The 15,465-nt window shown below is 51.3% G+C and overlaps 1 protein-coding gene across 1 annotated transcript; it reads left to right on the top strand.

The window, feature by feature from the left end:
* Positions 1–9,048: 9,048 nt before the first annotated feature.
* Positions 9,049–11,266, top strand: MIND_00988700 (SWIM-type domain-containing protein; the record flags this gene model as incomplete). The annotated part of the gene is made up of 4 exons (XM_037366492.1): positions 9,049–9,379; positions 9,426–9,613; positions 9,659–10,392; positions 10,441–11,266. The coding sequence occupies 4 exons, from the start codon at positions 9,049–9,051 to the stop codon at positions 11,264–11,266; spliced, it is 2,079 nt and encodes a 692-aa protein (XP_037217904.1).
* Positions 11,267–15,465: the final 4,199 nt, after the last annotated feature.

Here is a 15,465-nt window from a genome sequence, read left to right on the forward strand (position 1 = left end):
CAGCAAAAAAGGCTTCTCATACGTGCTAATGGAGCTTGCAGAAGGGTTGGCCATCTCAAAACTCAAGCCAGGGTTCATGATCAAGGGACTGAAGGCACAAGTGGACAACCTAAAAGCGTGTCTCAAGAAGTCACAGCTTGTCCATGGTGATCTGCGCCCTCAGAATATCATCTGTAATCCCTCCACTGGGCTCATCAAGATCGTTGATTTTGATTGGGCAGGGATTCAAGGCACAGCCCGTTTCCCCCCGTCGGTCAACCACATAGTTTTTCAAAAACCAAAGCCTCGACCCATGGCTTTCATCACCACAGAGAATGATGATGCACAGTTGGACTGGTTGGTGAAATCCTACGGGGACGCGGACCACAAACGAAGGCTTGATCATGATCATGAGTCTGATGATATGGGCTCCCATGGCCATGGCCATGATGTGAAAGATCCAGAGAGTTCGGTTTCAAATGCAAAGCGAATTAGATTGACATAATCAATGTGCATGGACTACATAGCTAGCTATAACAACTACATTTTAACTTGTGAGGATGGGAGAGCATGTTTGCTATAGGCAATTATAAGATCAGCGCAGCAGCCTCAGAGCACAGATATCTTTGTGTCTTTGGGCAGTCAGCCCTTTGACTGCTTTTTGTTTGAGCTCGAAGGTAGCTATCTGTTCTGCTACACCAGATCTAGAGCTGCCATCGCACGGCCATGGAACACGCCATGGCAGGCAATGATATCAACGCTGTAATGAGCATATACATACTGTTACGCGCGGCAAAGGTCCGCTTCATGAGGCCGGTGGCGTTGGCGGCAAGATGAGCTATTAAATCAAGTTATAATTATAATTAGTCTACTGGGGAAAAAGAGTTTGAAGGCCATCACAGGATTTGTCAGAGTCCAACGATCAAGCTCTGACAAAGCATTTGATGGTATGTACATGTACATGGACGGCTAATGGACGAGGTAAGCGCACCACAGGGAGCACGCCATGGCCAGTAGCTATAGTAATCACAAAACACATTATGCTGCCTCCAGCCAAGAATTATAATTAATGACACGGCCAGCATCAGCGGGCACACGGAACTGCCCCAACCACCCTATTACTTCTCAAAGCGGACCAGTTCTGCTGAAGTGATCGACGCCCTACGCTGCGTAAGCAACAGACCGTTGGGCCCCCCTACAAAAGACGTCCGGTCCACGTCCACACTCTTGGACTTCAACAACCAAGCTCGGACAGGTGACACTTGTCCATTACGCGTCCTTAAGTGCGCGCCACACCTATTGTCTATCTTCCTTCCAACGACAGCCGACTTCTCAATGATGGCGAAGTGGGACATTGTCCGATGGGGTAGTTGTCAATGTTCCTGCAAGCCTGATATATTGTTGAAGAAATGCATTGATTCAGCGTCTTGCATGACCTATCGGCCAGCCAGAGTGAGTGTCGCATGGCAAGTCTCTACATGGCGCGTGTTCATGGAAAGGTCCATTCTCCCGTCCACGGCACGTCCACAACCTCGTCCACGTCACACCTTATTCGGGGACATGGACGACGTCCCACGATCGACGTCCAAATGGATGTCCATATGGACGTGGACATCAGTAACCCCGACGCTCTTGGACTGGAAGGTTTGGTATCGGCACATGCTGGAAGGGACCAGGTCAACGGGGGTGATGATCATGAAGAATATGTGCTACGGAAGATGAAATCAATTAGCATTTCCGCAGAGCCTAGCAGGGAAAACATACTGGGAGCGGGAGGGTAACGAGAGATGGATGGCGTCGAAGGATACATCGGAGTCTCCAACTTGTCGTCACATCAACACGGACCAGCGATGTTGGAGCCACACGGGAGGCATTTGGTGGAAGAAATGCTGCATTGGGAGATGTTAGTTGCTTTCTGGGACCAGAACTGCTTTATACCTCGACCTCCAACGGCTCGCGTTTCATGTATCGCCCCACATAGTATCAGAGGAATACACAAGGAATTCAGGTGGCGATGGCATCGATTGTGGTGGGAGCTAAATGGATGGCTGGCTGACACACAGGGAGTCCCACGGTGATCAGAGACCCATTGTCCGAAGACGCGGTGCCTAGCGTGTAGGAGACGCCTCGTTCGTTTAGATGTTGAGTGTGCAGGCTCCGGGGACACTTCGAATTCTCCACCTTTTCGACATGGCACGACGTGATTTGATTTGCGTTATTGGGTTTTTTTGTGAAGAGCTGCAAGTATGTTGGCCAAGGATATCTGGAGTGAGTTTGTCGCGATCGGGGAGTGCACGAGTCAGGCCTGGGAAAAAGACAACAGCGATTGCATGAAATTCATGAGGAATGGGCTGGCTAGGCTCTTCGATACAGCCTCAGATCGTTCACTCTTTCCACCTGATTGGGCATGTGGACCTTCACGCCAGTCAGTGGCAGAAAGCAGTGGTGATCAAGAGGAGAATCTCAAACCAACCATGTGACTCTCAAATCGGTCACTTCTGATCAACGACAATGACCACAACAGATCTAGCTATAGACGATGACTGGCCACACGATCCAATGCATTGTATATATGCCAACAGTTCAATACTCAATGATACTTATTTTAGATTTATAGCGGGACGAGAACTTCTACTAGAGACTGCTTCAGCTTTAAGCAGAACTCAATACACGGCGGACACGATGCTAATTTTCTCCGACATATTTGCCATTGCCTTTTTTCAGTCTGAACTTCCACAAGCTCATAAAATCTCTATGATGTCAACTCATCCACTTACACTTCAAGCTGAAGACAAAGTCGTCTTGCGAAAGGCCTTGAAGCTGCAAACCTGGCTGCCCAAACTTCGGCCACCTATGCCGATTATGAAGCCCAGCATCGCAAGCACGTCAGGTCTGTCAATGGAAGTATTCAAAAATACTTGGTTGGGACTCGAAGACGCGCAGAACTCGGAGTGTGGTGCGTGTAAACAAAGTCCCCCCACTAATAATACGACGGGGAATAGGTATTTCATGTCTTTTGGACTATTTAGGCACCAGACAAGTCTTGTGAAGATGAAATGGGTGTCCTTGGGGGAGCGCAGAGAACTTGGAATACGCGCTACAGCTTTTATTCCCAAGGGCACGATGCTTTTTGAAATCTCTGGCACCAAGTCGACCACTTCGCTCCTCAACCTGACATTTAACCACACCTCCACCTCGTTATCCGAAATGAACCACTGCACAGGAAAAAAGACAGAAAAGCGCATTCTTGATGGCTTGGTCCGGTTTGTCAACCACAGCTGTGTGAAGCATAATGTCGTGGTGAGCAACGGTAAACATGTCTAGCGTATCTTCTTATCCTTTATAGTACTGGGAAATGCCGGGTGCTCCTCTTGGTGTCACAGTACGCGCCCTTCATGATATTTGTGCCGGGGAAGAGATACTGGTTGACTATGGAGGGGACTACTTTGATGCGGAGGACTGTCTTTGCTGTCGCGGTTTGCCTTCTCCACCCCAATTTCAGCGAACAAAAAAGGAGCGTCAGCAGAGAGCTCAGATCATCCAGAGGTTGAAGAGGCTGCGAGGCCAAAAGGCGGGGTGGGATGGGAAGAAGAAGAGCGGAGATCAGAGCGACATTGAAAAATTGCAGGCTTGGTTGGAGCAAGATGATGAAAGATGGGGAGCCAAACGAAACAAAACCATAACATGAATTACTGCATATGACAAGTTTGATGAATCAATTGCCAAACTACTGTTTAGAGCGTTTACCGTTATTCGGTGTGTTCAGTCGTATACCAGTTTTGCCGAAGCGGTCAATGCTGTTGCCAAGCCGCATACGACTGGAGGAAAGACCGCCGGTCCCCGTCTGCGCCCATGGAAGACTGCACGTGAGCAGTCACTTCGTGACACGACGTGTTATCAACAAACCACCACCATCAGGTCAGTTAGTCGTTTCCTCCCCTGGCCACAGCGCCGTCAGCTGCCTTGAAGACTCAGCCATGGGACTCTGGCTAGTCTGGCAGTGTCGCTGTGGCCAAACGCCGTCTGTTCCCGCATTGCACAGCGCTAACCTAGCTCACAGAGCCATGCTGTGGACCGTTTCCTCACGCCGGGTACGATTCACCAAACTGCCCGCCATTTACTGACACAGCATAGACGCGCAGTGGTGCCACTTTCGCCTCCTTCTTCCAAGAGGCCAACTTCTCCATCGCGACCCCCCTCCTCGCCGCTCTCTCTGTGGAATCGGATGGCCAAAGGGATGAAGAAGAGGGCGACGACCAACGACCAACAAACCCCGACCCTTATTCACCAGACGTGGACGAGACGCCCCCTCCGCTGAAGAAACTGAGGTTGGACCCCGCTCAGCAGCAGCCAAAGCTGACTGGCTCCCACCAGCGCCGCCGCAGAAAACGGGAGACGGAGATTATTGAGAACGGACACCACCCGCGGTCGGCCACGGCAGCGAAATTCGTCCACCCTGCCCAACGTATTGAGGCCGATATCTCAGCAAGCTCCCTCCCTGCAGCCCACGGCGCCTATTCGGCCAAACGCGAAAGCTCAGACGAGCTATCCGGCAAGAAATCGAGGAAAACCAAGGAGCAACTGCTCCAGCAGGGATTCCAGCTCATCCCCTGGGACGGAATGTGCGTCTTTCTTGTTTTTTTTTGCCACTTCTAATACCTTATAGGGATCCGCGTCCCTTAGTTGACTCCGCTGGTCGAATCTTCGCCGTTCTGTCTGGTCAACCTAGAAGCAGCAGCTATGCCACCTCCGCCAACTCGGTGTATGAGGCTGTGGCTCGGGCAGCCCGGCGAGCAGCGATTTCCGTCCCCACCGCTGGCCACAGGCGAGGACTCTTCGCCGCGGTCACTGTCGGAATATCTTATGGCCAAGGCCAAACCGTTCCCGCCTGGTTGGACGACAAGCACCCCGAAATTTCAGAAGATTTACTGCACGATCCCCATGTGGCTAGGATGGTGGCCTTCGGCGACGGTATGTTTAGAGACGGGCTCATTCACATTCTGATGCCATTTTCAGCCGCGTTTTCTCTCTGGGCTCCTAGATTGTATGCATATTATCAAGATAATAGCAAGCTACTCCATGAACAACTGCCTTTCCCTACGAAAAGCCTTCCCGAAGTCGGTCTTCTCCAGCGTGGCCTTCAACCTGGGCACGAATGTCTGGACGTTTCGCCACCGAGATATTCTCAACCTGGCCTTTGGCTGGTGCGCCATATATACGCGCTGGGTCGCTTTGACCCGAAGAAGGGCGGACACCTCGTTCTCTGGGACCTCAAACTGATCATTGAATTTCCAGCAGGCTCGTTAATCCTCATTCCCTCGGCCACTGTCTCTCACTCTAATATCCCGGTACAAGAAGGAGATGTTCGAGCTTCCTTCACACAATTTACAGCTGGAGGCCTCTTTAGATTTGTCCAGAATGGCTTTCGAACCGAGAAGCAATTGTTGAAGCAAGACCCAGCAGCTTACTCCGCTATGCTTTCGGCCAAGGGAGCGAGATGGGAAATGGGCCTAGGACTATGGAGTAATGTAGACGAACTGTTAGTTGCTGTACCAGAGCCAGAGAGAGGATAGAATTTCGACAGGGTGAATTAATATCCTTAACGGCTAGAGTACTCCGACCTTTATATCCTTAACGGACGTGAGGCTATCTGCCACCGTTTTGCTTACTGTGCTAGAAGTCCATAGTAGAGAGAACTAGGCTTAGGTACACAGATGCTATAGCATGTAATGCATCCATCCCAAGCCATTTCTCTGCGGCGGCAGCCACCAGAGGTATCAAGAGTTCGGTTCTTGATCATTCATCCATTGAAGACATGGCACTTGGGTCTAAGATGTCATGGAGTGCTTGGTTGAGTTGGAAACTTGACAAAGTGAATCTAATGTACTTAGAGAGCTATAAAATCCAACTGGCAGACCTGTCCGAGTAGTTTCATCTTTTATGAACAAGCGATTTGGTTAGAAGTGGAATCGTTTGGACACATGGGTCCCACCGGGTTATCAAACCACATAACAGTAGTGTTAGCTTGTGGTTTTCACAAATTGTTCATAGACATGACCGGCGTACCTTTAGGCTGTTTATTGGCCTCCAAACGTGTTCTCTGCGAAGATCGACCGTGACGACATTGTGATGGCCATCCCGCTCATATCTCTACACCAAGTCATATATCGGGCTTAAAACTTGGCATGAATATGTATTGACCTGCCCCACACTTCCCGCCAAAGGCGCAGAGTAATCGGTCGTCGTGATCCAACAAATGAATGTCATCACCCAAAGAAGGAAGGTGGCGCGCAACAAGTCCTACTGTTTCGTCCGCAATCGGCGCCAGTACGGCTGCGATATCGGTGAATCGTATGAGCGCACAGCCGGTTACGGTCTGGATTTCTTCTCGAGACGCAGGACCTTCGACAGCTTTACCTTGCGAGTCCACAGCATGCGCGTCGGCAGTTCCAGATCGGCTCCAAACCATACCAAGTTGAGTCTCCACTTCCAGAACGAGGGCCATGCTTCAACTGCCTCTAGCTCTGGCACGCACTTATGTTGGGCAATGAGACCCATGAGCTCCCACACTATCGCATACTCTGTCTGTCGGGCGGCCCAGATGGCGTTCGGAATTTTCGAGTCAGCATCAAAGCCTGGTTCGTTTCTCTTCGAGCGGAGCGGTTGCTCGGGCATGTTTGAGGAGTTCAAGTAGGATTGAAACCATGGCCACACTGAAGTCCAGGGAGTCCCCGAAATTTTTTGGCGCCGAAGTTCTCAGTCGGCTGTATTCTGCATAGAATAAATGAAGGCGAGTATTGAACGGGGAATTCTAGGAAACAGCAGCTGAATTATGGCACTTCTATAGCTGTCCAATCGTATTTCTTACCCAGAGTGGCTCAGACATGAACGAAAAACTCAAGAAAGTCACTCGTCACACCATCAAATTACATAATTTGATTGGAAGACTCAACCACAAAAACTTTGAATCAGTAATTCATTGTCTGTAAGTCCATCGAATGCACCATCCACAACACCTTCATCCTCCTTGACACGCCAAACTTGAATGCTTTTGGTTATATAATTAAGGTGAGTTCGTGAACTTGCTCGAAGAATGGGATACCTTACCAAGATTTGAAGCTGCAGGCTGCAACCATGACGATTCCGGCCTGCTAAATGTACCAAATGCTTTTGGTAAAGGTGAGCTCATGCATCATGAACTTGCGCAACTGAAAAAATGGGATAGCTTACCAAGATTTGAAGCTGGCAACTGCACGCCTCTGCGGCAATAACTGCCCGAATTAGCCGACACAAATAAACAACGGCTAGCCCTACCGGAAGGTGAGGCACCTTGGATGGGGATGGGATCCTGGAGCCCGACATGGCTGGCGGTCAAGAAGAGAGTAAATGTGGTTGTGGCATCTTGGTGATTCTGACGCCATACTCATCGCTCGCAGGCCCATCTCGTCTCCGTCACTGCCCACCACACCCCGAGAAACCGCAACAGCATTGGTGAGGAAGAGCAGAAGACGCGGCATGGCATTTCCCAGAGGTTCCGCCTAGCCAGTCCGAACACAGACAAGGACGCCAGCTTTGCGACAACTAGCAGAAGCCTTGGCCACGACCCAGCATGTGCATGACAGGAGCCTAGGGCTGGTGGTTGGTGGGGAACTTGGGCGAGCAGATGACTGGCTTAGTCAGAGTCTTCCAGTTAGACTCTGACAAATCACTGATCATAATGACGCTGTGCCGTCACAGCGCCAGGACTTTCACCCCAACACAAGGCGGACGACAACCTAGGAAGAGAGGACGGCGGATGCGGCGGGGATCCGCGTGTCCGTACCACCGACTTCGATGTCCGGCAACTAAACAGCTCTACTCGCACTTGCGCTTAGAACCATTTGCTGGTTTGAACATCCAACTCGACGAGCCCTTCAATCAGCGCGTGGCTTGAAGTCTACAGCTCTCCCGCCTTCATGACGCCCCACGTGATGAGGTCGCGCGTTCGAACCTTACCTATTTTTTTTATTTATTTCATTTTCTTTGGCTTCCGGCGCACCGTGGGAGCTACCCTGACCACCAAACATCGTATTACTTTGTGTAGTGGTAGAGTTGTAGAGATGTGACCTCTGTTCTCGTGAAGCCCCGTGTTCGATTCCTGGCTTTTTATCTTTTTCAATTCTCCGACGCCATCACGTGCCCATCACAGCGCGACCTGTCACACTCCCGTTACGGTTGTTTATTCTACACGACATGGACTCCTCAGACACCGAGAACATTCCCCCAGCCCTGTCACGCTGTACAGGGACAAATTGCTCGTATGCTCCAGAGCCGGGCAGACAGAAATGTGCCCGGTGTCTAGAGCAAAACCGACAGGCATCAAAGAAGCGCCGGGAACTTGCGAAGAAGCAGAAGAAGGCCGACGGCCCGTCACCGCGGAAGAAGCAGAAGACCGACGGCCCGCAAGCTGGCACTGCCCACATCCACGTGCATGAATCTGACACCGAGTCAGAGCCCGAGGACATGGACTCAGCGACGGAAGGAGACCAGACAAGTTACGAGGTACTATGCTGACATTCTAACCTTAAACAAGACTGATGTGAAGATACAGGAGTTTGGAACTCTACAAGCCTTGTTCTCAGGTCTTCGGCAACGCGTCAAAGAAGTTCCCCGCGACCTTCATTTCAAGGCAAAGGTGTCACTCACTGAAGATGCCGAATCAGACCCCCCGCGAACGCGTCAAGGCAGCGGCAATGGATGCTTGGAAAGCATCAGGCTTCCGTTTTACGTGCGTCCCCACGTCTTGTTAAGATCTTCACTCACGGTCGGACAGTGTCCATCGACATAAGCAATTGAAAACTGGCCACTCAACAATCTACTGGTGTTCACAAGATCGAGGACGGAAGAAACAGTCGAAGCCAACAACCAAACCAGATGCCAAGCATCGCGAAACCCCTGGGATGAACAGATACCCTTGCAAAAGTCGGCTCGCAATTGCATGCCATCGGGGGCGGGAACGCGGACGGCCGGCTCAATCTATACATCAACTTCAAGCATGCCATCCGACACATGGCTTACCGTGATACTTCGATGCCAGCTGACGCCATCGAGTTCATTCACAACACCCAGGATGGTGTATCACCATCTGATCTCGCCGACACGGTGACTGAACTCTTCAAAAATGTGTCGCGCGCGCAAGCGCTGAACATCTGGCGCGAGAAGATGGAGAAGTACTACAAGAGAGACGAGAATCAACTCAAATCGGCGGCCATATTACTGCGAGAATTCGGCGACGACGTCGATATTTTTGAGCCAGTAGGAGTTCCAGCGGATGTCGAGGTTCTGGCGTGGGGAATGAAGAAGATTGCCGGGCCTCTGCGCGCGGAATCGTTGAGGAGACGGCGATGGATGCAACATGTATGTGTATCAATTCAACTGCACCAAATCCGACTATTGATAATTTGTAGATAACACAAATTCTCGAAATCTCGAGTTGTATGCCATTATGGGCGAGCTGGACAATGCCGGCTTTCCGTTGGCTTACTGTCTGATGTCAACGGCGACGTCAATCAGTCCAGACAAGCGCAAGAAAACGCTCACCGCCTTCCTGTCATGCGCAAAGGCCCGTTATGGCCTCCAACCGAAATTTGCTCACGTCGACAAGGACATGGGCGAAATAAGTGCACTGAGAGCAATTTAGCCACATGCCAAGATCTCCATCTGCTGGTGGCATGTCGACGATGCGGTCGGAAAGCGCCTGAAATCATCAAAGCTCTCGACGACACGGTATAAGCCCGCCAAAGCGCGTGAAGAGTTTAGCTTCATCGCCCTTGATTTCATTCCCACTAGCAAGGCTGACAAGGATGAGTATGAAGGCGGGAAACCAGACGATTTGTCTGACGATGAAGACGACACACCGCCTGACCTAACACACAACCCATCCCGACTCACCTTCAAGTTGCCAGCACCCCAGCCCTCTCTGCCGCGGCGTACAGATGCCCATGGCATTCCCATAATCCGCCTCCCTCCGGGTCCCTTTGTCGAGATATATGGCCAGAGCGACTCAGATAGCGATGACGACTTTGAAGACTCAGAAGACGAAGTTGCCGATGAGCTTGAGGTGGTCGGCCAGAAGCGGAAGAGAACGTCAAAGCGTCCGTTCTGCCCAATAGAGCTCCAGTCCCGAGTCCTTCAGATGATGAAGGAACATTCACATGTCCACGCGCTAATCCCTGGCTACTGCCATCCCAGCGCCGACGGCATACGCTACTGGGCTGTGAAGCAGATGTACGATCTTTGTGTCGCCAATGACTTGCGAGAGGTCTGGGCTTACCTCTGGGGGAACTGGTACAGGAAAGGGCGATGGGAGCTATGGGTCCGTTCCGCGCATCCCACCATTCCACGACTCCGAACGACTATGATCTGCGAGAGCCAGTCAGTGTATTTCTCGTCAAGTTCTGCATGATACTGACATTTCTATAGCTGGCGCAAACTTAAGCAAGATTATCTTCATGAATATCATTCTCCCCGACTGGATTTACTAGTATGGATCATCTTGACGAAGCTTTGCAAGACATACACCACAAAACTCACCAAATTCCTCACCCCTAGCTGCCGGACACGCATGTCCGAGCTTCCGTCATGGCGCGACACCTTCCGCAAGACATGGCGAAGCCTCGAGAAACGCGACATCTCTGACCGAGTCCATGACACCTACCGGCCCGACGTCAATCGCTGGGTGTGCTCGTGCCCAGCATTTCTCGTCAGCCGGTTCCTTCTCTGCAAACACCTTGTCCAACGCGTTCAAGTGGTCCCAGCCACATTTTTCCGCGAGGTGAAGCGGCGCCATACGGTACCATTCTGGCAACACCCGGCCTTGATTTCATTGCACGACGGCAACGATGGGCCTGCTCTCCAGGCTCTCGGCGCCGATCTTCCGCAAGATCTTGACGTTCCAGAAGACGAGGACGAGGATGATGATCAAGAGCCGGCGGTCTACATCGAGACAGCGGCCGATAGGGAGTTTGACGCGTCAGCGGCAACATTCGAGGCCGAGTTTGACAGAGAAATTCAGCGGGTGGAAGAGTTCTTGGCAGGCCTGAAGTACCAGAAGCAGTTCCGGGACCGCCGTATGCTAGATGCGCTGCAGAAGAAGGGCAGTGGCTTCTTCCGATTGGCGCAGGCTTGTCTTGTCAAAGAGAGAAAAGCCCAGAGCACATCTGGACAAGCAGCGCAGACATGGGACCCTCAGCTAGCAGATGCGATGTATTATCGGCCCCGACCACGCGTCGCAGAGCGTGAAACATAGTTCATTCACCAGAAATACATGTATTTGTCACGAAATAATATTTACTGCCGGCCGGGCTCGAACGGGGCCCCGGCCGGCGCATCACGTGGGGCGTCATGAAGGCGGGAGAGCTGACGGTGTCGCGTGGCTTCGCGTCGCTATGTGAAGCTTAGCGATGAATATTTTGAGCTCTGGTCCCCGAATGAGTCGGTGAAAGAGTTTCTAGCTGGGCTACCGCACCCTATAAACCGTCTCCGTATGGAAACTAACGACGATTCGACAGCTCCTGGGGACGCTTTGACTACATTCATCATCCACAGTATCTCGGTTCCAACCCTCCTTTCATCCCCTATATCCGTCGCGCTTATACTATCAAGAAAAACGACTACTTATAATTATACATCGTATATGCCCCACTCATGGATTTCTGGGAGAAGTCGACGAATCACCTAGGACGGCTTACCGCCAAGGGTATTCAACTTCTCCAGCAAGTCGTGAAAGCAATGCAAGGCACAATTCAAGCGTTGCTCCGAGTCAAGAAATCTACTACAACGAAGGAGGCTTTTTTCATGCGTTCTACCACCTACAACGGATATGTTGGAGAATTTGTCCCGTATTCGGTGGTGGGACGACGTCTTGGATGATTTTACGACTGTCCAAAGGCATTTACGACTTGCCAATGCTTGGATCAATTGGGTCAATAAGGAACTTTCAACCGAATCAAGTCATCAATTATTGGTTTTTCGAGCGCGATGGGTGAATGGAATGCCTGCTGAACGTATCCGCCGGCTGCTTCTAGCAGGAATCCCATGTTTTATCGTTGCCGCAGTCAATCAAGATGACTTGCCGGCGAAAGGGCCCATTTTAACTTCTTTCTTGAGCAACACCAAAGCGGAACGTCTCTTGGACCGTAACAACCCATACATGAAGTTTGCCAGGCAAGCAAAAGGCTTTCGGGTCGGGCGAACCAAGCTCTCGAGTGCTCTATGTACTGACGCCGCAGGCTTTCGATGGGGATAAAATGCATAGGGCTTGCTCGCTCTATCGCCCTCCCGGCCCTCCCCCGGTCAAACTTCCTAATTGTCCAAAAAAGATACAAGTCACGGATCAACCACTCATTCCAACCAGTTCGCTACTCATTCCAACCAGTCGGCCATCTCTTTCCCACCATGCTCCAGGTACCCATGGCCATGGCCAAACGGCTTCGATGATTATTGACCAACTCCAACAGAACATGAGTGCGGCCGAGAATTGGGATTAAACTCTGACCTACGTCATTATACAACTTGGCCTTACGAGCTCTCTCGATGCTGTTCCGAATAGCCGCCCCGTGCATCGTTAATGGCGATCGAAGTCTTGGATTGCTTCTGTCATTCGCTACAGTGCTCTAGGATCACGTCGATTACGTGATGGTGCTATCCAACGCATTCGTCCAGACGATTTTCTTCCCAACACTGCCCTCATGATCACTGTACATGTTCGGCGCCCTGGCATCTGCCAGTGCATGTCATGCCATCTAAGCCATGTTGCACTGATCGATGCGGTCAACGCAATTGTCACAACTCGAGCCAAACCACCATGAGGCATCTGCGTCCCCCTTCCCTCTTAAAGGTCTTGAACGCGATTCAGCTAGCCCTCGGTCCGTTGTTCTTGACTAGATCTTCCGATGAGCTACTGATTTTCATAATAGTCTTTGTCTGGCAATGGATCTTCTTTCAGGCGACAGCAACGTCCAACGTTTTGTGTGGGATCTTGCTCCAAGTTGAAGACGGCCGCGAAACCCCCGAAATCAAGACAATCTCTCCAGCCTTCAACGTTGCCCGCGACCTGGCTTGCGATGTTCTCGTAGGTTGCTTGACTTGCTTCAATCTCCGAGCAGCCATTGTGTCGGGCTCTCTTCTCGACCTCGTCCGCGGTCATAGGCAAATGGGAGTCATTACAAGGGACCATCATGAAATCATTCGCCTACTCGACAAGCGCATTCGTTTCCTCGCATTAGCTGCCGCACCCCCTTTTTGCCGAGTGGGAGTCCTATGATCCTCGTTCCATCGGTGTCCTTCGACTGGCTTTGTGCTATCAATACGCCGTTCTCGAGAAAGCCAGGCAAAATGTAAACTTAGTACTACGAAAGCTCTCTCCCGCTTCCACCTTGCCCAACGAAATCTGGCTCCAAATATTCCAAGCTCTATACACAAGGGAAAGGGGTGGTAGAACAAGCCTCGACATCTGGAATATCGAACAAGTTTCGTCTCATTTTAGGTCCCTCGCGCACGCCTAGTCTTCGTCGCTCCTTGTGTGTAACTGCACTGCCACATGACTGGGCTCAAGCCTTGCTACTTGATAGCATATCCTGCTTGGCGACCGAAATTCCAGTCTCTCTTGAGACATATGACGTGCGACATGGGTGCCGATACGTCTGGGGTCCCAATATCCAAAGTCCTCCAGCGCTATTATACGCTCTTCTTAAGGAATGCGTACCAATTCTGGGGCAATGTGTTTCTATCGATGGATTCAGCGATGCCGAGTTCGTCGATGTGAACGGCGGTTATACCACTATCCATTTACCACGCCTCAAACGTCTTGGTATCAGAGCCAGCCCCGGATCGTCGAGCATCACAATTGATGCACCGTTGCTCCAAACTGTCTCATTGTACAGTTGGTGGCCCGAGCGCTCTATCTGCAAGCTTTCCCTCCCTTTTGCTCAGCTAACAGATCTCTCCCTATACGGGGTGTCTTGAAAGAAACATATCAAGTCCTACAACTCATCGACGTTGGGAGGCTCACATCCCTTAAACTTCATATCTATAATCTCGGTGAAGAACACCCCATGGAATTCCCTCGTCTCCCTCCCTTATCGTCACTTACCGTATTCGAATGCAGAGGTCGGCGTTCCGCCGGCATGGAACATTCCTCTTCTGGAAGCGCTTCGTCTGCCGCAGGTGAAAGAAGTCAGCTTCACTTTCCGCCATGGCGTTGCAGCCTCCAATACGGAACAAACATGTGTGCGAGTCCTTGATTTGGTTCATCTGGCTCCATGGGACGCGGTGCAAATCCTTACTCTAACTTTGAACTTCGACGATCTTCAAGCATGGGGACTCATAGCAGTTTCCCAGCGTATGCATAACGTCCGCAGTTTAACAATCATCTGTGATAGGTGCTGGGATGAAGCTTTCATGCTGCTCTCTGACCCAGGTTGTTTTCCGAAACTAAGGGGACTGGTCTTTGACGCGGACAGCCTTTTATATGGGCGCAATATGATGCTCATTCATTCCGGAATTGCAGCACAACATTTCCAACCTGTAGTGGAGTTTTTTGCGATCACGGGCGCACCAAGATAGGGCGCTTGATGAATTCACCCTTCGTTATGGCTACCCTTGGGACTTTCCCAAGAGCCAGATAGAAGAAATCCTGCGATTGGCACTTAACTGCGCACGAGGGCGGTGCAGGGTTCTGCTGGAGGCATCTTCTTGGAGATTTGACTCCATGCCTCCGGCTCATATATGGGCCTACAATTGTCTTGAATGGAGTAAGGAGGATGAATTGTTGGAGGAATATTAATCTGTTGTCTCTATATAGTTCTAGGCCAAATAACATTTGAGTTATATATGTGTGTAGTCGAAGGAAATAGTGATATAATGGTTGAGCTGCGGTAGCTTACGGCGTTTGCGGCGCAACGCAACGCAACGCAACGCGCCATGAGCTCGAGGACATGGGTGCGAAAGGAGCTCTGAGGCGGCACGAGAGAGCTCGCGGCGGGGCAGACGGTTTGTTGGCGCAGAGGGCGCCCAACAGTGATGTGCTGGCCTTCTGCACCGACGCCCGACGGGTTCACTGGCGGGGCGGAAGACGCTGGCTGCTTGTCCCATCATACTGGGCACACCAGGTGCGTGGCAAGCGCTCATTTTCTCCGTTCTTGTGCTTATTATAGGACAGTTCCAGCTTATCCTTGGAGATTATTTCGCTGTCTATGACCTGGCAAACGAGACGGCCGAGGAAGCAGCGGCCCTTGTCAGCTGGCTCAATAACCATGGCAAGGTCCGCAAAATCTTCGACGCGTCGCAGGAGGAGACCAACGGCAAGGCTCTCGCTTACATCCCCGTAAACATGACGCGCTGGACGACACACTACCTCTCGATGGCCCGCACAGACTCGATCAAGCAACCTCTCCGGCTCGCATCGCTCAAGTCGCACGATAAGATCATTGAAGCGCAAGTCGGGCG

Source organism: Mycena indigotica, assembly GCF_014461135.1.
Source record: "Mycena indigotica strain 171206Taipei chromosome Unknown Mind.scaff0008, whole genome shotgun sequence".
Taxonomy (NCBI): domain Eukaryota; kingdom Fungi; phylum Basidiomycota; class Agaricomycetes; order Agaricales; family Mycenaceae; genus Mycena; species Mycena indigotica.